The following is a 23,799-nucleotide window of genomic DNA, read 5'->3' as shown; positions in this document are numbered from 1 at the left end:
TAACCTGAGAGGGGGAAAAAATAGCTGAAATGCTTATTTTAGTGGACTGCTTCTCAAGGCAGTCCACAAACCTGAGACAAAAAAAAATAGCTAAAATGCTTATTTTAACCCTTTAATGCGTGAATTATGATCATGCATTAATGAATTATGATCATTTGTGTCAGGATTTTTTCCCAATTTTTTATTTTTATTTTCTTGATGCATAAAAAAGGAAGGAAAATATTTTTGTAAAAAAAAAAAGAAAAAAAGGATTTTATTATATTTTTTTGATTATCAATTGTAATTTCGCAAGGCAGTCCACTAACCTGAGAGAAAAAAATAGCAATAATGCTCATTTTAAAAAAAATGAGGTAAATGTCCTGCCTTGCTTCGCAAGGCAGTCCACTCCCCTGAGAGAAAAAAATAGTTATAATGCTCATTTTTTAAAAAATGAGTAAATGTACTGCCTTGCTTCGCAAGGCAGTCCACTAACCTGAGAGAAAAAAATAGCTATAATGCTCATTTTAAAAAAAATGAGGTAAATGTACTGTCCACTAACCTGAGAGAAAAAAATAGCTATAATGCTCATTTTAAAAAAAATGAGGTAAATGAACTGCCTTGCTTCGCAAGGCAGTCCACTAACCTGAGGGGTAAAAATAGCTAAAATGCTCATTTTAAGAAAGACTGAGAAAAATGTACTGCCTTGCTTCGCAAGGCAGTCCACTCCCCTGAGACCAAAACAAAAAATGGCTAAAATGCTTATTTTAAGAAAGACTAATGTAAATGTACTGCCTTGCTTTGCTATGATGTGCACTGAGCTGAGTAATTTTTCAAAAATCCATATAAAACACTGGGGATAGGTTTCAAAAACCTATATTAAACACTGAGGAGGAGCGTCAGTTGGTCATGTCCCATCACTTTACTCTGAAGCACCTGGACAGAAAACCGTAAGCCCTAGCAATATTTCGAAAACATTTTACCAGAGAAGGCATTCGGTGCGATTTCCTGACCAACTTTCATACCAATAGCACAAGTTTTGCGGCCATGAGAGCGATTTCAAAATTATTTTTGGGTCAAAATTCCACCCTGTTTCTCACTCTAAAAAAGCGGCAGTTGGTTTCAGTTACACTCTAGGTTTCGGCAGTTGGAAATTTCGCTCGTTTTTTGCTTTTTACGTCGCCGTTGTAAGTCCGATCCCCAATAAAAATAATAGCTCCCTTCTCGGCATCGAGCCGCACGATTTGATACCACTTTTGTGGGTGGGCACGCAGCGGTACGAGCCGCATTAACGGTGACGGAAGAATAAATATATAACTAGAAAATTCCTGCAGAAATTTTAAAGGGGCATGCCAAAGTGTGCCCGTCGGCTTTGACGCAGCGTTATGATGTTAAAAATTAGCATTAATGCTAAAGAAAGCTGCAATGTAGTCAATAACCTGTGGAGAGGCAGAAGCATGTTGACTAAGCTGTACTTGTACCATTCATTATGTTAAAATTAATGCATAAGCTAAAATTTGCCAATATATCAATTTTAGCCAAAATCCTTGCAGTAGCATGTGGAGCAACAGGACCATGTTGTTTTAATTTTACTGCTCCATTCACTATACTAAACATTTCTAAATAATGAGAAAATTATCTAATAGCTAACTTTAGGTAAAAGTGCTAGTACACTAGTCAAAGGAAGTGAAATGCTAATGTTTGTGCTAATGTTAATGAACTGCCTTGCTGCGCAAGGCAGTTCACTATCCTGAGGAATAAATAACATAATAAAGCTTATATTATTGCACCGCCTACGGCGGTGCACTAACACGAGAGGAATATGCAGACTTTTATTTTGAAACTTTCATTTCGCGTCTTTTTAACTACCACACCAATTCATTGTGTTACTGTAGTTTGTTTAAACCAGTCACATAAAGCACAAAAGAGGAAATACATAATGTGAAAAATGTCAAGGCTTTTATTTTGAAACTTTCAGTAAGCATTATTTACAATAGCTTTTTTATTTACAGTGGATTACACACTAATCCAATGTGTAACTGTGGTTTGGTTAATCCAGCTATATAATGCCCCATACAGCAAGCAGATCTAAGAGCCAGCTCATCCCTATGTGACATTTGGGAGTTCCGCCATGTTGTAGTTCTGACCTTCAGTCATTGTAGTTCTAAAGAGCAGCTCAACTATCGTGTGAGTGAGACACAAAGGGATAAACAGATTCTAACTGTTTGAAGCAGTTAGTTTATCTGAACAAAGCAGTCCAAACATCTCCATCCTATTCAGGATCTTTTAGAGTGATCCGAAAACCGTGTGAAGCATATAGTCAAGGGGGCTCAAATGCTAATGTTTGTGCTAATGTTAATGAACTGCCTTGCTGCGCAAGGCAGCTCACTATCCTGAGAAATAAATAACATAAAAAAGGCTAATATTATTGCACCGCCTTCGGCGGTGCACTAACACTAGAGGAATAGGCAGACTTTTAATTTGAAACTTTCAGTAAGCTTCATTTTAATGACCACGCTAATTCAATGTGCAACTCTGGTTTGTTTAAACCAGTCCCATAAAGCCCAAAAGAGCAATAACCTGATGTGAAAAATGTCAGGGCTTTTATTTTGAAATTTTCAGTAAGCTTCATTTTAAATAGACACACTAATCCAATGTGTAACAGTGGTTTGGTTAATCCACCAATATAATGCCCAAAACAGCAAGTAGCTCTACATTCCAGCTCAGCCCTCCTCTGTAATAACTGAATGATCCGCCATGTTGTAGTTCTGACCTTCTGCTCTGCCCTCTGTATTAAGGTGTTTCACCATGTTTAGAACTACAGAGACCTTGTAGGCCAAACCAGCAGTTGCCATAGCGATCAAGCCTCTGCCAACTGCTGTGTGTGTGTGAGACACTTCATGCAACTTTGAGAACACCCAGTCACTTTTAATGAAAAAAGCAGTCTGAACGACCCCTTCCAGTTCAGGAACCGTTATGCCGATCCAAAAACCGTTTGAAGCGTATGAGAGGGCTACTTGTCGTCTCCGATAGTCCTGTGATTCATATCTGTAGGTAATTCACAGTAATTGCACTGATGAGAGAAATATGGTCTGTGCAGAGCTCAGTAATTTTTCAAAAACCTATATTAAACACTGAGGAGGAGCGTCAGTTGGTCATGTCCCGTCACTTTGCTCTGAAGCACCTGGACAGAAAACCGTAAGCCCTAGAGAAATTTTGAAAACATTTTACCGGAGCAGACATGCGGTGCTATTTCCTGACCAACTTTCATACCAATAGCACAAGTTTTGCGGCCATGAGAGCGATTTCAAAATTATTTTTGGGTCAAAATTCCACCCTGTTCCTCACTCTAAAAAAGCGGCAGTTGGTGTCAGTTACACTCTGCGTTTCGGCAGTTGGAAATTTCGCTCGTTTTTCACTTTTTACGTCGCCGTCGTAAGTCCGATCCCCAATAAAAATAATAGCTCCAATGCCGGGATCGAGCCACACGTTTTGATACCACTTTTGTGGGTGGGCACGCAGCGGTACGAGCCGCATTAACGGTAACGGAAGAAAAATAAATAACTATAACTAGAAAATTCCTGCAGAAATTTTAAAGGGGCATGCCAAAGTGTGCCCGTCGGCTTTGACGCAGCGTTATGATGTTAAAAATTAGCATTAATGCTAAAGAAAGCTGCAACGTAGTCAATAACCTGTGGAGAGGCAGAAGCATGTTGACTAAGCTGTAGTTGTACCATTCATTATGTTAAAATTGATTAATAAGCTAAAATTAGCCAATATGCTAATGTTAGCTTAAATGCTGGCAGTAGCATGTGGAGCAACAGGACCATGTTGTTTTAATTTTACTGCTCCATTCAGTATACATGTGTAATAAATGAAAAATTTAGCTAATAGCTAACTTTAGTTAAAAGTGCTAGTACACTAGTCAAAGGAAGTGAAATGCTAATGTTTGTGCTAATGTTAATGAACTGCCTTGCTGCGCAAGGCAGTTCACTATCCTGAGAAATAAATAACATAAAAAAAGCTTATATTATTGCACCGCCTACGGCGGTGCACTAACACGAAGTGTATATGCAGACTTTTATTTTGAAACTTTCAGTTAGCGTCTTTTTAACTACCACACCAATTCATTGTGTTACAGTAGTTTGTTTAAACCAGTCACATAAAGGCCAAAAGAGTAATGACCTGATGTGAAAAATGTCAAGGCTTTTATTTTGAAACTTTCAGTAAGCTTTATTTACAATAGCTTTACAATGGCTTTTTATTTACAGTTGATTACACACTAATCCAATGTGTAACTGTGGTTTGGTTAATCCAGCTTTATAATGCCCCATACAGCAAGCAGATCTAAGAGCCAGCTCATCCCTATGTGCTATTTGAGAGTTCCGCCATGTTGTAGTTCTGACCGTCAGTCATTGTAGTTCTAAAGAGCAGCTCAACTATCGTGTGAGTGAGACACAACGGGATAAACAGATTCTAACTGTTTGAAGCAGTTAGTTTATCTGAACAAAGCAGTCCAAACATCTCCATCCTATTCAGGATCTTTTAGAGTGATCCGAAAACCGTGTGAAGGATATAGTCAAGGGGGCTCAAATGCTAATGTTTGTGCTAATGTTAATGAACTGCCTTGCTGCGCAAGGCAGTTCACTATCCTGAGAAATAAATAACATAAAAAAGGCTAATATTATTGCACCGCCTTCGGCGGTGCACTAACACTAGAGGAATAGGTAGACTTTTAATTTGAAACTTTCAGTAAGCTTCATTTTAATGACCATGCTAATTCAATGTGCAACTCTGGTTTGTTTAAACCAGTCCCATAAAGCCCAAAAAAGCAATAACCTGATGTGAAAAATGTCAGGGCTTTTATTTTGAAATTTTCAGTAAGCTTCATTTTAAATAGACACACTAATCCAATGTGTAACAGTGGTTTGGTTAATCCACCAATATAATGACCAAAACAGCAAGTAGCTCTAAATTCCAGCTCAGCCCTCCTCTGTAATAACTGAATGATCCGCCATGTTGTAGTTCTGACCTTCTGCTCTGCCCTCTGTATTAAGGTGTTCCACCATGTTTAGAACTACAGAGACCTTGTAGGCCAAACCAGCAGTTGCCATAGCGATCAAGCCTCTGCCAACTGCTGTGTGTGTGTGAGAGACACTTCATGCAACTTTGAGAACACCCAGTCACTTTTCATGAAAAAAGCAGTCTGAACGACCCCTTCCCGTTCGGGAACCGTTATGCCGATCCAAAAACCGTTTGAAGCGTATGAGAGGGCTACTTGTCGTCTCCGATAGTCCCGTGATTCATATCTGTAGGTCATTCACAATAATTGCACTGATGAGAGAAAAATGGTGTGTGGTGAGCTCAGTAATTTTTCAAAAACCTATATTAAACACTGAGGAGGAGCGTCAGTTGGTCATGTCCCATAACTTTGCTCTGAAGCACCTGGACAGAAAACCGTAAGCCCTAGAGAAATTTCGAAAACATTTTACCGGAGCAGACATGCGGTGCTATCTCCTGACCAACTTTCATACCAATAGCACAAGTTTTACGGCCATGAGAACGATTTCAAAATTATTTTTGGGTCAAAATTCCACCCTCTTTCTCACTCTAAAAAGCGGCAGTTGGTTTCAGTTACACTCTAACGTTTCGGCAGTTGGAAATTTCGCTCGTTTTTCGCTTTTTACGTCGCCGTCGTAACTCCGATCCCCTATAAAAGTAATAGCTCCCTTCTCGGCATCGAGCCGCACGATTTGATACCACTTTTGTGGGTGGGCACGCAGCGGTACGAGCCGCATTAACGGTAATGGAAGAAAAATAAAGATATATATAAATAAATAAAGAGACGTTCTATTGGGTGTAGAACAATAGGTGCCTGCCATGCAATGCATGGAGGCAGTACTGACTTGCTTCGCAAGTCAGTACTGCTCTCCTTATGCATTGCTATGGCATGCCCCTAACTAGAAAATTCCTGCAGAAATTTTAAAGGGGCATGCCAAAGTGTGCCCGTCGGCTTTGAGCCAGCGTTATGTTAAAAATTTGCGTTAATGCTAAAGAAAGCTGCAACGTAGTCAATAACCTGTGGAGAGGCAGAAGCATGTTGACTAAGCTGTACTTGTACCATTCATTATGTTAAAATTAATGCATAAGCTAAAATTAGCCAGTATGCTAATGTTAGCCTAAATGCTGGCAGTAGCATGTGGAGCAACAGGAACATGTTGTTTTAATTTTACTGCTCCATTCAGTATACATGTGTAATAAATGAGAAAATTAGCTAATAGCTAACTTTAGGTAAAAGTGCTAGTACACTAGTCAACGGAAGTGAAATGCTAATGCGCAAGGCAGTTCACTATCCTGAGAAATAAATAACATAAAAAAGCTTATATTATTGCACCGCCTACGGCGGTGCACTAACACGAGAGGAATATGCAGACTTTATTTTGAAACTTTCAGTTAGCGTCTTTTTAACTACCACACCGATTCATTGTGTTACTGTAGTTTGTTTAAACCAGTCACATAAAGCACAAAAGAGGAAATACCTGATGTGAAAAATGCCAAGGCTTTTATTTGAAACTTTCAGTAAACTTCATTTTAACTACCACACCAATTCATTGTGTTACAGTAGTTTGTTTAAACCAGTCACATAAAGGCCAAAAGAGTAATGACCTGATGTGAAAAATGTCAAGGCTTTTATTTTGAAACTTTCAGTAAGCTTTATTTACAATAGCTTTACAATAGCTATTTTATTTACAGTGGATTACACACTAATCCAATGTGTAACTGTGGTTTGGTTAATCCAGCTAAATAATGCCCCATACAGCAAGCAGATCTAAGAGCCAGCTCATCACTATGTGCTATTTGAGAGTTCCGCCATGTTGTAGTTCTGACCTTCAGTCATTGTAGTTCTAAAGAGCAGCTCAACTATCGTGTGAGTGAGACACAAAGGGATAAACAGATTCTAACGGTTTGAAGCAGTTAGTTTATCTGAACAAAGCAGTCCAAACATTTCCATCCTATTCAGGATCTTTTAGAGTGATCCGAAAACCGTGTGAAGCATATAGTCAAGGGGGCTCAAATGCTAATGCAATGCATGGAGGCAGTACTGACTTGCTTCGCAAGTCAGTACTGCTCTCCTTATGCATTGCTATGGCATGCCCCTAATAAAGAAACATTCTATTAGGTGAAGAACAATAGGTGCCTGCCATGCAATGCATGGAGGCAGTACTGACTTGCTTCGCAAGTCAGTACTGCTCTCCTTATGCATTGCTATGGCATGCCCCTAATAATATACAGACATTCTATTGGGTGTAGAACAATAGGTGCCTGCCATGCAATGCATGGAGGCAGTGACTGACTTGCTTGGCAAGTCAATACTGCTCTCCATGCATTGCTATGGCATGCCCCTAATAAAGAAACATTCTATTAGGTGAAGAACAATAGGTGCCTGCCATGCAATGCATGCTCTCCTTATGCATTGCTATGTCATGCCCCTAACTAGAAAAATAGCTGTTCCTAGCGAAACAGCCGTGAGAATGCATATTTGCAGAATGACTGCTGCAGAAATGCCAGAAAAAGTACAGAAAAGCTTAAGAAGTATAAGATATCAGAAGAAATAGAAAATAGTTGAAACAGTTGAACAGTGAAATGTAGCAAACTGCAGAAATTAGCTGAAGCTGAAATTAGTACACCACCAGAAATATTTGAAGAAGTGAAACTTAACATAAAGGGCCAAATAAGCATATTTGCAGAATGATTGATGGAGAAATATAAGAAACTTGAGAACAAACAATAAGAAAAGCATAAGAAAGCTAGTCATACATTGTTGAAATCCTTTGCCAACTAGTGAAACTTAGCAAAAGTGTTGAAGAATTCAGCTGAAGAAGCAGAAGTTTGTGTGCAACATGAATTATTTGAAAAAGTCAAAAAGTGAAACAGAGCGTAAGAAAGAGCACAAATAGCACACGAGGAAATAAGTGAAAACCCAGAAATACTTGAAACAATTGAACAGTGAAACAGCAAAATGCTTAAATTAGCAGAAGCAGAAAAAACAAAAATATTTGAAGGACTAAAACAGAGCTAAACCAAAAGCAAAAAGGGTCAGAAGAAGCAGAAAAGTTTGATATATGAATTGATAAAATTGATCAAAGTTTGCAGAAGACCTTATCCGACAGTAAAACCAGTAGAACCAAAGGAATATACAGAAAAGTAGACAAGCAAAATGCATAGAAACATAGAAATAGTTGAAACAATTGAATAGTGAATATACTATATTAATAATATAATAGTGAATTAATAGTGAATTATACTGTATAAATTATATAATATATAAATTATAGAGGAATTCAGCAGAAGAAGCAGGAGTTTGTGTGCAACCTGAATTATTTGAAAAAGTCAAAAAGTGAAACAGAGTTTAAGAAAGAGCATAATTGAAACAACAGGAAATTAGTGCAATCCCAGGAATAGTTGAAACAATTGAATAGTGAAACAGTAATAAGTATAAAAAATTAGTGGAAACAGTAAACCAGAAATATTTGAAAGAGTAAAACAGAGCAAAAACTAAAGCAAAAAGGGTCAGAAGAAGCAGAAATATTTGATATATGAATTTATAAAATTGATTAAAGATTGTAGAAGATCTTCAAATATAGTAAAACCAGTGGAACCAGAAGGCAAACAGAAAAGTAGACAAGCAGAATGCATAGACACAGATAAAAACAGAGCACAAGAAGAAAATACATTGAAAGAATAGGAGAAAGTGTGACAAGGTTGTACTCCAGAGGAGTTTAACAGAAAACAGTAAATCCTGTAACAATGATAGTAATAATTCCATAAAGTAGACACTAGTGGCTACATTTTAAAGCATAAAATATTTCTCTACAGTGAAATATGTATGAACAGCATAATTTTGTTTGTAAAAGAGCAGAAAAAGTTCAAAAACGGCAGTTACTAGAGTGGCCACTCAAGTAACTGAAATCAGTTACAGAGTTCCACCATAGGAAATAATGGGGCAATAAATTTGCACAAAAGGGCAATTATTTCAAAAAGTGCAATAGTGAAGTTTACCAAAAGATATAGCTCCATTCTCCTGAAGAAGCTGAACGTTTTGATATATAAATTAGTACAATTAGTGAAAGATAGTGAAAGTAGTTAAACGACAAAAAACGTACGGAAGACAGAATAATAACTAGAAAAATAGCTGTTCCTAGCGAAACAGCCGTGAGAATGCATATTTGCAGAATGACTGCTGCAGAAATGCAAGAAAATGTGGAGAAAAGCTTAAGAAGTAGAAGAAAGCATGAGAAATTGCAATAGTTGAAACAGTTGAATAGTGAAACATAGCAAACTGCAGAAATTAGCTGAAGCTGAAATTAGTACACAAACAGAAATATTTAAAGATGTGCAACATAACATAAAGTGCCAAATAAGCATATTTGCAGAATAATTGATGGAGAAATATGAGAAACTTGAGAACAAAGAGTAAGAAATTGGAAAAAAGCATAAGAAAGCTAGTCATACATTGTAGAAATCCTTTGCCAAGTAGTGAAACTTAGCAAAAGTATTGCAGAATTCAGCTGAAGAAGCAGAAGTTTGTGTGCAACATGAATTATTTGATAAAGTCAAAAAGTGAAACAGAGCGTAAGAAAGAGCACAATTAGCACACGAGGAAATTAGTGCAAACCCAGAAATAGTTGAAACAATTGAACAGTGAAACAGCAATAAGCATAAAAAATTAGTGGAAACAGTAAACCAGAAATATTTGAAGGAGTAAAACAGCAAAACCAAAAGCAAAAAGGGTAAGAAGAAGCAGAAATGTTTGATATATGAATTTATAAAATTGATTAAAGATTGTAGAAGATCTTAAAAGATAGTAAAACCAGTAGAACCAGAAGGCAAACAGAAAAGTAGACAAGCAAAATGCATAGAAACATGGAAATAGTTGAAACAATTGAATAGTGAATATACTATATTAATAGTATAATAGTGAATTAATAGTGAATTATATTGTATAAATTATATAATATATAAATTATAGCAGAATTCAGCAGAAGAAGCAGAAGTTTGTGTGCAACCTGAATTATTTGAAAAAGTCAAAAAGTGAAACAGAGTTTAAGAAAGAGCATAATTGAAACAAAAGGAAATTAGTGCAAATCCAGAAATAGTTGAAACAATTGAATAGTGAAACAGCAATAAGCATAGAAAATTAGTGGAAACAGTAAACCAGAAATATTTGAAGGGGTAAGAAGTAGAAGAAAGCAGAAGAAAGCGGAAGAAATAGAAATAGTTGAAACTATTGAATAGTGAATATACTATATTAATTTATTTAATAGTGAATTAATAGTGAATTATACTGTATAAATTATATAAATTATATAATATATTAATTATAGCAGAATTCAGCAGTAGCAGGAGGTTGTGTGCAACCTGAATTATTTGAAAAAGTCAAAAAGTGAAACAGAGTTTAAGAAAGAGCATAATTGAAACAACAGGAAATTAGTGCAATCCCAGGAATAGTTGAAACAATTAAATAGTGAAACCGTAATAAGTATAAAAAATTAGAGAAAACAGTAAACCAGAAATATTTGAAGGAGTAAAACAGAGGAAAACCAAAAGCAAAAAGGGTCAGAAGAAGAAGAAATGTTTGATATATGAATTTATATAATTGATTAAAGATAGTAGAAGATCTTAAAAGATAGTAAAACCAGTAGAACCAGAAGGCAAACAGAAAAGTAGACAAGCAGAATGCATAGAAACAGATAAAAACAGAGCACAAGAAAAAATACATTGAAAGAATAGGAGAAAGTGTGACAAGGTTGTACTCCAGAGGAGTTTAACAGAAAACAGTAAAACCTGTTGCAATGATAGTAATACTTCCATAAAGTAGACACTAGTGGCTACATTTTAAAGCATAAAATATTTCTCTACAGTGAAATATGTATGAACAGCATAATTTTGTTTCTAAAAGAGCTGAAAAAGTACAAAAACGGCAGTTACTAGAGTGGCCACTCTAGTAACTGAAATCAGTTACAGAGTTCCACCATAGGAAATAATGGGGCAATAAATTTGCACAAAAGGGCAATTATTTCAAAAAGTATAATAGTGAAGTTTACCAAAAGATATAGCTCCATTCTCCTGAAGAAGCTGAACGTTTTGATATATAAATTAGTACAATTAGTGAAAGATAGTGAAAGTAGTTAAACGACAAAAAACGTACGGAAGACAGAATAATAATAATAAAGAGAAACAGAAACACTATAAGTGAGAATGCATTGAATGCATTCTCACTGACTAGAAAAATAGCTGTTCCTAGCGAAACAGCCGTGAGAATGCGTATTTGCAGAATGACTGCTGCAGAAATGCAAGAAAAAGTAGAGAAAAGTTTAAGAAGTAGAAGAAAGCAGAAGAAATAGAAATAGTTGAATCAGTTGAATAGTGAAACATAGCAAACTGCAGAAATTAGCTGAAGCTGAAATTAGTACACAAACAGAAATATTTAAAGATGTGCAACATAACATAAAGTGCCAAATAAGCATATTTGCAGAATAATTGATGGAGAAATATGAGAAACTTGAGAACAAAGAGTAAGAAATTGGAAAAAGCATAAGAAAGCTAGTCATACATTGTAGAAATCCTTTGCCAAGTAGTGAAACTTAGCAAAAGTATTGCAGAATTCAGCTGAAGAAGCAGAAGTTTGTGTGCAACATGAATTATTTGATAAAGTCAAAAAGTGAAACAGAGCGTAAGAAAGAGCACAATTAGCACACGAGGAAATTAGTGCAAACCCAGAAATAGTTGAAACAATTGAACAGTGAAACAGCAATAAGCATAAAAATTAGTGGAAACAGTAAACCAGAAATATTTGAAGGAGTAAAACAGCAAAACCAAAAGCAAAAAGGGTCAGAAGAAGCAGAAATGTTTGATATATGAATTTATAAAATTGATTAAAGATTGTAGAAGATCTTAAAAGATAGTAAAACCAGTAAAACCAGAAGGCAAACAGAAAAGTAGACAAGCAAAATGCATAGAAACATGGAAATAGTTGAAACAATTGAATAGTGAATATACTATATTAATAGTATAATAGTGAATTAATAGTGAATTATATGTATAAATTATATAATATATAAATTATAGCAGAAGAAGCAGAAGTTTGTGGGAAACCTGAATTATTTGAAAAAGTCAAAAAGTGAAACAGAGTTTAAGAAAGAGCATAATTGAAACAACAGGAAATAAGTGCAATCCCAGGAATAGTTGAAACAATTGAATAGTGAAACAGTAATAAGTATAAAAAATTAGTGGAAACAGTAAACCAGAAATATTTGAAGGAGTAAAACAGATTAAAAGCAAAAAGGATAAGAAGAAGCAGAAATGTTTGATATATGAATTTATAAAATTGATTAAAGATAGTGGAAGATCTTAAAAGATAGTAAAACGAGTAGAACCAGAAGGCAAACAGAAAAGTAGACAAGCAGAATGCATAGACACAGATAAAAACAGAGCACAAGAAGAAAATACATTGAAAGAATAGGAGAAAGTGTGACAAGGTTTTACTCCAGAGGAGTTTAACAGAAAACAGTAAAACCTGTTGCAATGATGGTAATAATTCCATAAAGTAGACACTAGTGGCTACATTTTAAAGCATAAAATATTTCTCTACAGTGAAATATGTATGAACAGCATAATTTTGTTTATAAAAGAGCAGAAAAAGTTCAAAAACGGCAGTTACTAGAGTGGCCACTCAAGTAACTGAAATCAGTTACAGAGTTCCACCATAGGAAATAATGGGGCAAAAGATTTGCACAAAAGGGCAATTATTTCAAAAAGTGCAATAGTGAAGTTTACCAAAAGTCATAGCACCATTCTCCTGAAGGAGCTGAACGTTTTGATATATAAATTAGTACAATTAGTGAAAGATAGTGAGAGTAGTTAAACCAGGAAAAACGTACGGAAGCCAGAATAATAATAATAATAATAACTAGAAAAATAGCTGTTCCTAGCGAAACAGCCGTGAGAATGCATATTTGCAGAATGTCTGCTGCAAAAATGCAAGAAAAAGTAGAGACAAGCACAAGAAGTGAAGGAAAGCAGAAGAAATGGAAATAATTGGAAAGTGGAACAAATCAAAAAGTATAAATATAGCAGTAGTGGAAAATACTTTAAAACCAGAAAAAGTTGAAACAGTTGGAACAGTGAAACATAGAAAGACAGGAAAAACAATAAAATATCAGAACCAGTAATTATTACAAAGCCAGAAATATTTGAAGAAGTGAGACAGCAAAACAAAAAAGCATAAACGAACAGCAGAAGCAGAACAGTTTGATACATGATTTACTGAACTTGATTAAATCTTGCAGAAGACTTTAAAAAATAGTTACGAAATTGAAGTAAAAGTATATATATATATATATATATATATATATATATATATATATATATATATATATATATATATATATATATATATATATAGATGTGATATATATATCACAGGAAGCATGTAACAGACATTTTCATTGAAAGATAAGAATGAAACCATTTATAAAGATATGTTCACCCTGTGATTTGTATTATAAAGTATCTCTTTATCATTTAATTTGAACAAGCAAAGCCAGTGATGCAGCACCTGGGATTGCACAACTTCTCGCTAACTGCACTGGTTGTTATTCTATGAGAGCAATGCTCCGTCTGTCTGTACGTCGCAAATAACATGGTTAAAAACATTTAATGTATGAACTGATTTTCCATAATTTATTCTATGTATTTAATGTACTGTGTTTTTATTGTCACCAACTGTGTGTGTAACGTGTTTTGTTTGCTGAGGAGCGATCTTTAACGGCAAATTATTGAAGATAGCAAACAGCATGCAGATTCTTAATTGAGGCAGGCAGTTCTCGTGCCTTATCGCTGGGGGCACTCATGAGCCCAGATATTGTAGCTCAACTGCAGAGTAAGAGACAGTACCAGGGAGCTAGCCACACATTAGCTGTGCTGATACAGAGAGCGAGAAAGACGTGGTTTTGAGTTGTACTTTAACGGTTTCTCCCTTTGCACGAATTTAATAATATCTACATGTCTAAGTTTGTTTGACGGAATTATAACAGAATTATTCTGCGGAGGCGGCGCTGCTATGGATGTCATAGCAGCGTAAAGCTCTCCAATGCTGGAGACCTTTAATGCCCTCCAGCATTGTACGCATGCGCATAATTTCCTTATGTAAACAATAACATGCAGGGTCTAGATTTGTAAATCTGATTATAAGTAAGTTGGAGCCTCACCAGCTATAAATATCACCGCACAAAATGTTTGTTGCAGATTTGCATGCAACAAACATTTTTTGTTGCATGCAACGATGCAACAATGATGTACATTTATTAATGTACATCATTAATATATGATGTACATTTATTAATGTTTGTGATGGAAAACCTTACATGGATTTAATTTTTGTAAAATAGCCAAATGAGTTTTGTAAACCAAAAGATTTTTAATTTGTAAATGGATTGAAAAATTTGGGACTTGAGGTCAAAAAATGACCATAACCACATTCACTTTAAATGCAAAATAAATAAATTGAATATAAACCTGGAAAACTGCACTAAGTGTAATAATGCTGCGCGTATCAAAAGGCAAACTAAGAATGTACTCAGTTCTATTTATTTTCTTTACATACTGTCAATACACAATGTCACACATTTTGTAAAATGTCATAGAACTTTTTTATTTCAGTCAAGTCATACAAACATTTCATTTGATTCAGACTATCAAGCAGTACAATATTCTGAATTATTCAAAGTAAACAGTTTCTAAAGAAACCCAGAAGATTGCATTGCCTTAATGATATTTACCATTTATTCCTCCTCAATGGGACATAAAAGTGAAAAACATTTGCCGTGTATCATTGACTTTTTTGCAATCCCTTGTACCGAGCAACAGTGGAGAGGAAAAACTCCCTTCAACAGGAAGAAACCTCTGACAGATCCAGGCTCGATACAAGCAGCCATCTGCCACGACTGACTGGGCTTTTTAGAAGACATGATATGAGAAGTAGGTCTTCTCAAATCATGCACAATAAACAGCTTTCTGTGCAAAAAAAAAAGAACGGAATTATTTTTGATCATGAAAATGATCAAAAATGATTCATGCTTTATACTTCAGTAAAGAAAAAACTCACTAAAGCAGTAGTAGCAATACATTGTGAAACTGGAGGTGTACAAGTTACACAGATACAGAAAAAACCTATGAGGACATGGTCAATTATATTTAGAAATGTATTGTATTTTCATTCTTAAGCTTAAAGAATGGAATGTCAAGATTACAAAGCCTCTACTGAAAAGAATGTGACCAAACCCCCACCCCAAGAAACAAATTCAGTTTAAAATGAGTGAGTTTATCCTAACTAATGAGTGTAGTTTATCCTATTGCTAAACTATACTAGTTCAACACCCTCATTCTAATTTTGCTAATGATTAAAATTAATTGACAATGCTTTTCTCTTTTCTTTTCCCTGATGTCTATATTAGCTGCTCAAATAGCATAAGTGTGGCAATCCTTTGCCATAGCATTTTACCAGCTGATACCCCTCCCCCCACATAAATACAGGATTCACAGTTGTGTAATATGTGACTTTAAAAATATTACAATAGCATAATTTACTTTTTTTTGGTTTCTCGTAAAGATTTAGTTTTTTCTTTCCTTTTTATTGTCACCATGTTCATTAATATCAACAGGTGACAAAGCATTACTCATTGCATAAAGTCACAAGTTTACACACTAGGAGTCCCGTCTTATTCCCACTTTTAGTATGATGAAAATAATCCTGCTAAACTAAAACACTTGAGATTTGATATCTTACATATTTAAACTTTCACTAGTTGACACTTTAACCCAACATGTGGAAACCTGATTAAAAAAACACATTTGTACGTAAACATGATGTAAATCTGCAAATCTACAGAGATTTTAGCAGAATGAAATGAGCTTAATTACAAATTTGTCAAAACTGTGTATAGTTCACATTTACATGGTTGTTGTGAAGATGATTCTGGTGATGCAAGTTAAAATAATAATAAAAATCAGTCACTGTGAAGATATAAATGTTCACACTCGATGGGGCCTTTCTGATTGCCGCTGCAGCTTCCTTTAACCTGCTCAGTGTTTGCAACATCATTGGACAGATGGGTGCAGATCTTCAGGAAAAAAGTGAGACACTTTAACCCTCTGAGCAAACAGTTCAAGTTTCTTACTTCTTCCTACTTCTTTTCAAACATGTTAAGATAACTGTGGTCCAAAAATATCTGTCTTTTGGATTTCTTGTTCCTGTGCATGATTTTATACTGTAATATTCAAAATAAATCAATAAATGGAAGCCTCAGTCCTCGTCACAGGTGTCCTGGAATGCTGACTGTTGTATCATGTCATCTGTCACAACGCGTTTAGCTGTCCTAACACGCTAACATTACGGCCACTAAAGATGAAAAAATAAATACGACAGTCAGCTGGACAAAGATTGTAGTTATTTCTCAGTTAGTTGAACAGAAGCAATATTGAGTTCTCACCAGAGTCGGCTGCACCTCATCTCTGCTGGTGAAAGGGATGCCTTGGGGATACCAGACATGCATGGGAAAGTCCTCCTGAGAAACCAAGAGAAAACATGTGTTGTAATGACCTATAAACGGTAAACGTCCTATGACACATGATAGGTAGTTACCTTCAACCTTGCTGCAGGAGACACAATGTCTTGTAAGTGAAGTTTCATGAACAGATGTTAAGTTCATGTTTAGCTGTGAGAGTCTCAGCTTGATTGGAGTGGATGGCCGAGCTACAACTTAAGACACTTTAATCTGTAATGCAAAGAGATTTATCATGAGTAACAATAGCATTCTCGGAGAAAAGAAGTGAACATTTACACTTACAAATCAAATAGCTCCACTTCAGCCACAGCAGTAGGATATCCCTTGACTGATGCAGCAAGAGGAGATGTCTCTGAGTGCTCAAGCTGGAGAACATGTTTCTGTGTAAGGAAGTTCTTTTTTTCCCTCAGTGGTCACCAGTGCTCAGTTGTGAGCTGAAAGGATGCATTTCACCCTGTGCCTTCAATAACGACTGTCGTGTTAGGATGCAGTAGGATCTTCTGTTTTGGTCGAGTGTGAACTGGAGGAGATGTTGAAGCTTGCAGTCGTTTTTCAGGTGGTGTTAACTGATGTTGAGACTAAAATGTTCCTAGTCAAAGCCCCCCACCCACCTACCCACCCACTATGCCTGAACCCTTCCTAAACTCCCATTTTTCATCCCAAGGGGGCATCAGCTGGCATATGTTATTGGTTCATGAGGAAGCCTGTGTTACACACAGACCTCCTGGTGAATTTGTTTTGTGATCTACTGTAGCAGCTTGTTTAGAACTGCTGAAAGAGTTGTGGTTTGTGCACTTATCAATATAAATGCACAAGCCACAACTTCTTTAAAGTTTGTATGAATTTGAATTTTACATTAATCATATCCTATATTACATACTATATATATATATATATTTATATTATATTAAATTGATCTTTAATTTAAAGTCTCAAATCTAAATGAGCAGACTTATTTAGGTTTAATCAAATGGTTAGATTTTGTGACAAAAGCCTCATATATATAACTTTAATAGTTTCTACCACAAAGTTTATCACTGGAAAAATTGCAATATTCTTAAAACATAAACTGTTTGGATTCCTAATATTTAAAAAAATGGCATAACTCTTATTGGCTGAATAATGTAATGATTTGAAGAAATATAATTAGGAACGCTGTTGTGTAAGACATTTTAAGAGGAAATACAGTCATTTTAAAAAATTTTACCTTTGGCATGCTTTTACTCACAGACCTCTGATGATTCGGTTGTGGACAGGACACAGAACACAGGATCATGGTAACTGTAGTATGTTCTCATCACACCTGAATGTAAAGATTTCTGTGGCTGAGAAATGAAAATTAGATCAAGCAATGTGTTTTTCTCTGTGGTAGCAGAAGTGATCAACTGAACATATCCCCGAGACTGAAACAGCTCCAGAATTTGCCCTGGTGAACTGCGTACCTGATTCTCGTTGAAATCTCCACATACAATGACAGGGTGACAGTCCAACATCTCCAGTGCATCCAGAAGGCTTACCAGATTTTCCAGGAACGGTCTCAGGCTGTAGTCGGGAGGTCGGTACACAGCTGCAATCACTGCCCTGAATGGAGACTCAACCTTCAAAGCCACAAATTCAAGATCAGTCACATTTTGCAAATATTTTCTTTCATTAACCTTAATATGGTTTCTCACATAAACCGCCACACCACCTCCACTTTTGGAAGCCATTTGGGGAAAATTTGAATATGACACATGTCTGTTTCGTTTGAACATATTGTAGCCATCCAGATGCAGATTGTCGTAAACAAAAGATCCTTTTAGGTGAGTTTCAGTCAGACACAGCACATCTGCCAGACACAGTTCGTGATGTTTTCTTATGTCACAGATGTGAGATGGGAGTCCCTCGGTGTTATGCGAAACAATTACCAGTGTTTCTGGCCTGTTTAAAGTTTCTTTCACCTGAAGAAGAGGCATCATGTCATCTACGCTGGCTTGTCTCATGGTCTGAAGAGCTGCAGTGACTTGAGGATTGGCAAATATTTTTTTTTCGTCGAAATCCAGTCGGTAGAGTCCACTGAGAGACGTTACCCTGCTGAGAGCTACGTATGCCATACCTGGTTCAAAGATTTTCTTCAAAGACACCACAGCTGCATTTGTTGTTAGGCCTTGGGTTTTGTGAATAGTACAAGCAAAAGCCAGTTTCACAGGAAACTGTCTACGTACCACTCCATTTAGCTTCAGATTCTCCTCCGCTCTCTCGATGTAAACAAGATTGGCAGTCTCTGAAGGTCCACTTTGGTTTCTGGTCCCACTTGTTTGATTATCCATTGTCAGGCCCAGCTTACTGATGCTGTGTTCATCAGTGTCAGAAGTTACAACAGCTGTTAGGACACCAAATGCACCATTAACTAGTCCATTTTGAACATCGATATTTCTGGTAAGCATGACATGAGCTCCAACGGCAACTTTCAAAGTGTCTGCTAAATCATTTCTACCTCCCTTGCATGGTCTTTCTTTGCGTGCCATTCTGCTTGTTCGTGGATCCTTTTGGAAGTCATCTGCGTCGATGGTGATGATGTTGGAATGTAACAAGTTCAGAGTTGCCAAATTGTGTTCATCCACCAACTTATTGGTTGCAAAAATGTGCAAAACGTCAGCAGGGCAAAGACTTGGTTCTGTGATGGCTTGTGATAACAAATCTCTGTCAGCCTGAGACAATTCATCAGTTTTTCCTTTCACCCGAATTCTGTTCAGCATCTCTGCAAACGCAATATCATCTTTTTGCCTCATAATCTCAGTTAGAGAGGTCATTTGAAAATGTTCCTGCCACAAGTCAATATCCGCTGGGTCGTGTACACAAAGAGGTGTAGATTGGCGAATTGGTTTCAGCTGAGCGTAATCGCCGAGCACCAATACAGATACATCTCCAAATGGTTTATGACTTCCTTTGATTTGTTTGAGCCGTGCATCCACATAAGCAAAGAGGGGCTTAGAAACCATTGAGATCTCATCAATGATCAAGATTTGAACGTTGAATAGTTCTGACCTGATTTCATCCAACTGATTGCCAAGACCTTGAATTGGAGGTTTTAACGACCTTGGAAGTTTAAACAAAGAGTGCAGTGTTGTTCCACCGATGTTGAAAGCTGCCGTTCCAGTGAAAGAAGTGAGCAGAACAGTTGGAGCAGAAATATCAGCATCCTCTGAGAAGCGTGGCAGCCTGCTGAGTATTTTGCGTGCCTCTGAGTAAATGCATCGAATCAGATGCGACTTTCCAGTACCTGCCCCACCATTTACATACAGAAAAAATGGCTCTGGTTTCAGACCGCACACAAGTTTAAGGCAGAAGTCTCTGATGGCATAGAAAATACAGGCCTGCTTCTGGTTCAGGTTCTGATACATTTGTCTCAGCAAATTCGGATCCATAGCGGGAGGTTCTCTGATGGCTCGCATTTCATTGACGGCAGAAGACTGAGGACAAAAGTCTGGTACATTTTCCTGTTCGTTTTCAGGCTCTGCCGGCTGAAGGTCGTCGTCACACTGCAACCTCACAACTTCAGAATCAGGAGCAAGATTACACCACTCATCAATCACATGGTCTCTGCTTTCCTCAAACTCTTCAAGGGCACTCTCAATCTCCTCACTGTTTTCTCATATTTGTCTCTGTTTCTCTTGACAACACTTTTGACGGTTTCAAGGAGGTCTGAACCTGGTAGGCGGACACAGCCAGAGGAGTAAAAGGACTCGTAGGTAGGAAGACTGACGCTTCGAATTTCAAACTCTGACCGATGAGGAAGGTACAGTCTCAGTAATCTGGCATAAAACTGCTCCGGTTCCTTCTCTTTAGAACAATGATAGTAGCGGATGACGGAGGGCTTGTCATTTTTTCGCCTTGTTACAAATCCCAGCTGATTTAAAAGTGGTAAAACACCATTAGTGCTTGCCTTCTCTGAACTTACAAACCTGCAGGTAGCAGCGAAATCAGCCAAACACATTTCCTCATATTCGGGTATTTCAGGCCTTGCTTTGTACTTATCCGTCAAACTGGTCATCCATATATTGCAGGAATCCGATGGGATATCCTCCAAGAAAGACATTGGTCGACTCATCTTTACAGGATTATCGTCTGTGGGTATGAACACAACACTGCGGGAACAGTTTTTCATCTTTAATCCACAGGCTCGAGCAACACACTCCTGAGCACTAATTTCTCGCTTTTTAGAGTACGCTTGCATGATCGCTTTCATTTCATCACACTCATTGACTCGGTCCATGTTTGAATTGTCAATCACTGTTTTCAGGTACTCTGACAGTCCACTTTCTTTCTTTGTGATGTATTTTGTTAGATACTGTATACATGAGTAGGCATTTAGTATGAAAGACACATCAATGTTACTGTCCCAAGCTTTAAGCAGATGTGGATTGTAAGCATTTATCCAGCAATCTTTGGGATCACGCTTCAAGTAGATGGCAGTCTTTTTGTTCATGGTCTGAAGACAAGATTCATACTCTTCTAGCGTCAAGTGACACCGAGAAAGGATCTGCTCTAAACTCATGGAAGCGACTTCAGGTTCGTTCAGGAGTTGCATCAAAGGTCTGAGTTTGGCTTTGGCAGTTTCAGTGTCATTGTTCTCACCTGGTCTGGAGATCACTGTGTTTCTGCAGGGGGGCTTTGGAAAACCAAATCGACAACCAGAGTTCACACTCTTGAAACAAGATCTGGTGTGATTCTTACTGTGTCTCTGAACTTCAGAAACTTTCCGATACAGTTCTGGTTCTCTGTCTGGATCAGGAAGCTGTGCCGAGATGTATTTATCAACAAAATTACACACAGTTTGATCGTCTGACTCATCCAGCTGTGGAGCTCCTTCAACCCATAGCATCGCATGGATGTGTGGACTTCCTCTGTGCTGAAACTCAACTCTGTAAAAATAGTCAATCACTCTTCCCAAAGGCTGAGCATCTGACAGCAACAAATCTCTGAAAAGTGCCTCAACTCGCTTATCAAATAAACGCATGCAGGTGACAGGATTGGATCGCAGAATCTCAGACTTGGCGGTCCAGTCAAGAGCGTCGACATCAATTTCCTCACCTTGTTGCCTCTTTATGGCTTGAATGATTTCAGGCCATCTGAACTCTGCAGCTGAAAACGTGACAAAAAAACAGGGGGTGCCAATTTGACGAATTATACTGAACAAGTCTTTTGTTGCTCTGTTCCAGTATGCTGGAGTACCTCTTAGAGGTTGCATGAATCTCATGGCGTCTTTATTTCTCACCAGTTTCTCAACCTCTCGTTTGTCCTGCAACATACCTGAGGTTATTCTGCGACCATCTCTGGTTCTGGTCTTTCCTTTTCGTAGCTGAATCGTCATGCTGTTGTTAGCCAAGTGTATCTCTGTCACAAACTGTGCAAAAAACAAGTATGTTGGGTCTCTGGCAAAGCGATTATCAACATGAAATAGCCGTGACTTGAAATATCCACTTGGTGTCACTTTAATGAGTCTCCTTGTGTCCAAAGTGTTCTCTGATGTTGGAAATTGTACCGGGAAGCTCATGGATTCCAAATTTGGGGTCTTAAAAAAGCTGACGGGTGAATTTGATTGTGCCGGCGCCAAGCAGTATGTACTTTCAGAGAAACAAAGTATCTCTTCTGATATGTCAGGAGGCTGAAGGCATGATTCTATAGCAAATCCTCCATTTGGCAAATCACCTTCTTCTCCGTCATTCATCTGTGGCTGGAGTTGTTCACAATCATTGTCCTGATCATTTTCAGCCTCACATAAAGCATTTTTCTCATACTCGTCAATTTCCATCAGATCTGCTTCATCATAGTCATCCTCATCCATACTTACTTCGCTATCATCATCATCATCATCATCATCATCATCGTCATCATCATCAGGAAGTGTAGGGTCACAAAGCTCAGCTTCATGTCTAATATTTATGTCCCGATACTCTGGATGAATCTGCTTCAGTTTTAGTAATGCAGAGATTAGTTTAGACCAGGTTACTGTCTGAAAAAGTTGATGACCTCTATAGGACAAACGTCGCTTCAATTTTACTCTCATCACTTGGGACTCACTCCGAAGCCGGGGCAAGGCATTGACTGTCTCTTGGAGCTCTGATGGTACACACACAAAATTGCCCCTTATTAATCTTTGTCTGCCTTTTGGAAGAGGAATGATCTTTGCGAAAGGTATGCACTTAGCAATCAGGTGTCTTTCCAGAATATTCAAATCTGACAGTTCACTGGGAATTTCTGCCAAGTCAAGTTTGTTTGCTGCTGCTAGTGGTGGCATGTATCCTTTCTTTAGATGTCTGTGGCAGTGTGACAAATCCACTCTTGACTTCTCTCATGAGGTACTGTACACTGTCTATCCGTGCAGCTTTCATCGCAAACATGGACATACTTGCCTGTTAGACACTGTTCAACCACATCTGGTTTCTTTACATAATTTGACCTTTTACAGAGTTCTACTTGGTTGGGAAACGAGGACTTGTGACACACAGTGCACACATAAGTAGGGCCAGCCTTTATATTTAATCTGAAAACTGAAATGGCTTCATTAATCAGTCTGTTCTCTGGCGTATTAGTTTGTGCAACACATGTTTCAAGATTCTCCGTTTCTCTCTGAAGGAATCTTTTCATCTGTCTGTATTTTCTTTTTACATTCAGTGCACATCTGTTCTTTTGCAGCATCCTGAATGAACTGTCTTTATTGTATTTGTCTCTCATTAGGGATTTCATCAGTTCTTTGTGTCTGAGCCTGAATTCTCTGTTTTTTGCATAAAGCTCAGTCTTATAAGACCTCTGTCTCTGTCTAAATGTTGGATTATTTCTGTATAAATTTCTCATGTAGCTTTTCTGTCGTTCCTGAAATCTAGGATTATTTCTGTATAAATTTCTGATGTAGCTTTTCTGTCGTTCCTGAAATCTAGGATTATTTCTGTATAAATTTCTGATGTAGCTTTTCTGTCGTTCCTGAAATCTAGGATTATTTCTGTATAAATTTCTGATGTAGCTTTTCTGTCGTTCCTGAAATCTAGATTATTTCTGTATAAATTTCTGATGTAGCTTTTCTGTCGTTCCTGAAATCTAGGATTATTTCTGTATAAATTTCTGATGTAGCTTTTCTGTCGTTCCTGAAATCTAGGATTATTTCTGTATAAATTTCTGATGTAGCTTTTCTGTCGTTCCTGAAATCTAGAATTATTTC

General features: G+C 37.2%; 1 protein-coding gene across 1 annotated transcript; it reads right to left on the bottom strand.

Moving 5' to 3' along the window:
- Window positions 1–14,609: 14,609 nt before the first annotated feature.
- LOC103460276 (uncharacterized) lies at window positions 14,610–22,428 on the bottom strand. Its single transcript, XM_081604413.1, has 5 exons — window positions 22,293–22,428; window positions 20,292–21,725; window positions 16,679–20,199; window positions 16,527–16,601; window positions 14,610–16,435 (listed from the first exon to the last, which is right to left on the bottom strand). The coding sequence occupies exons 1-3, from the start codon at window positions 22,426–22,428 to the stop codon at window positions 17,822–17,824; spliced, it is 3,948 nt and encodes a 1,315-aa protein (XP_081460539.1). The 3' UTR covers window positions 14,610–16,435; window positions 16,527–16,601; window positions 16,679–17,821.
- Window positions 22,429–23,799: the final 1,371 nt, after the last annotated feature.

This window comes from Poecilia reticulata, unplaced genomic scaffold (genome assembly GCF_904066995.2).
Source record: "Poecilia reticulata unplaced genomic scaffold, P_reticulata-male-v2 Scaffold_62, whole genome shotgun sequence".
Classification (NCBI taxonomy): domain Eukaryota; kingdom Metazoa; phylum Chordata; class Actinopteri; order Cyprinodontiformes; family Poeciliidae; genus Poecilia; species Poecilia reticulata.
The sequence above is the reverse complement of the archived record's forward strand: the minus strand, read 5'-3'. Positions and strand labels throughout refer to the sequence as shown.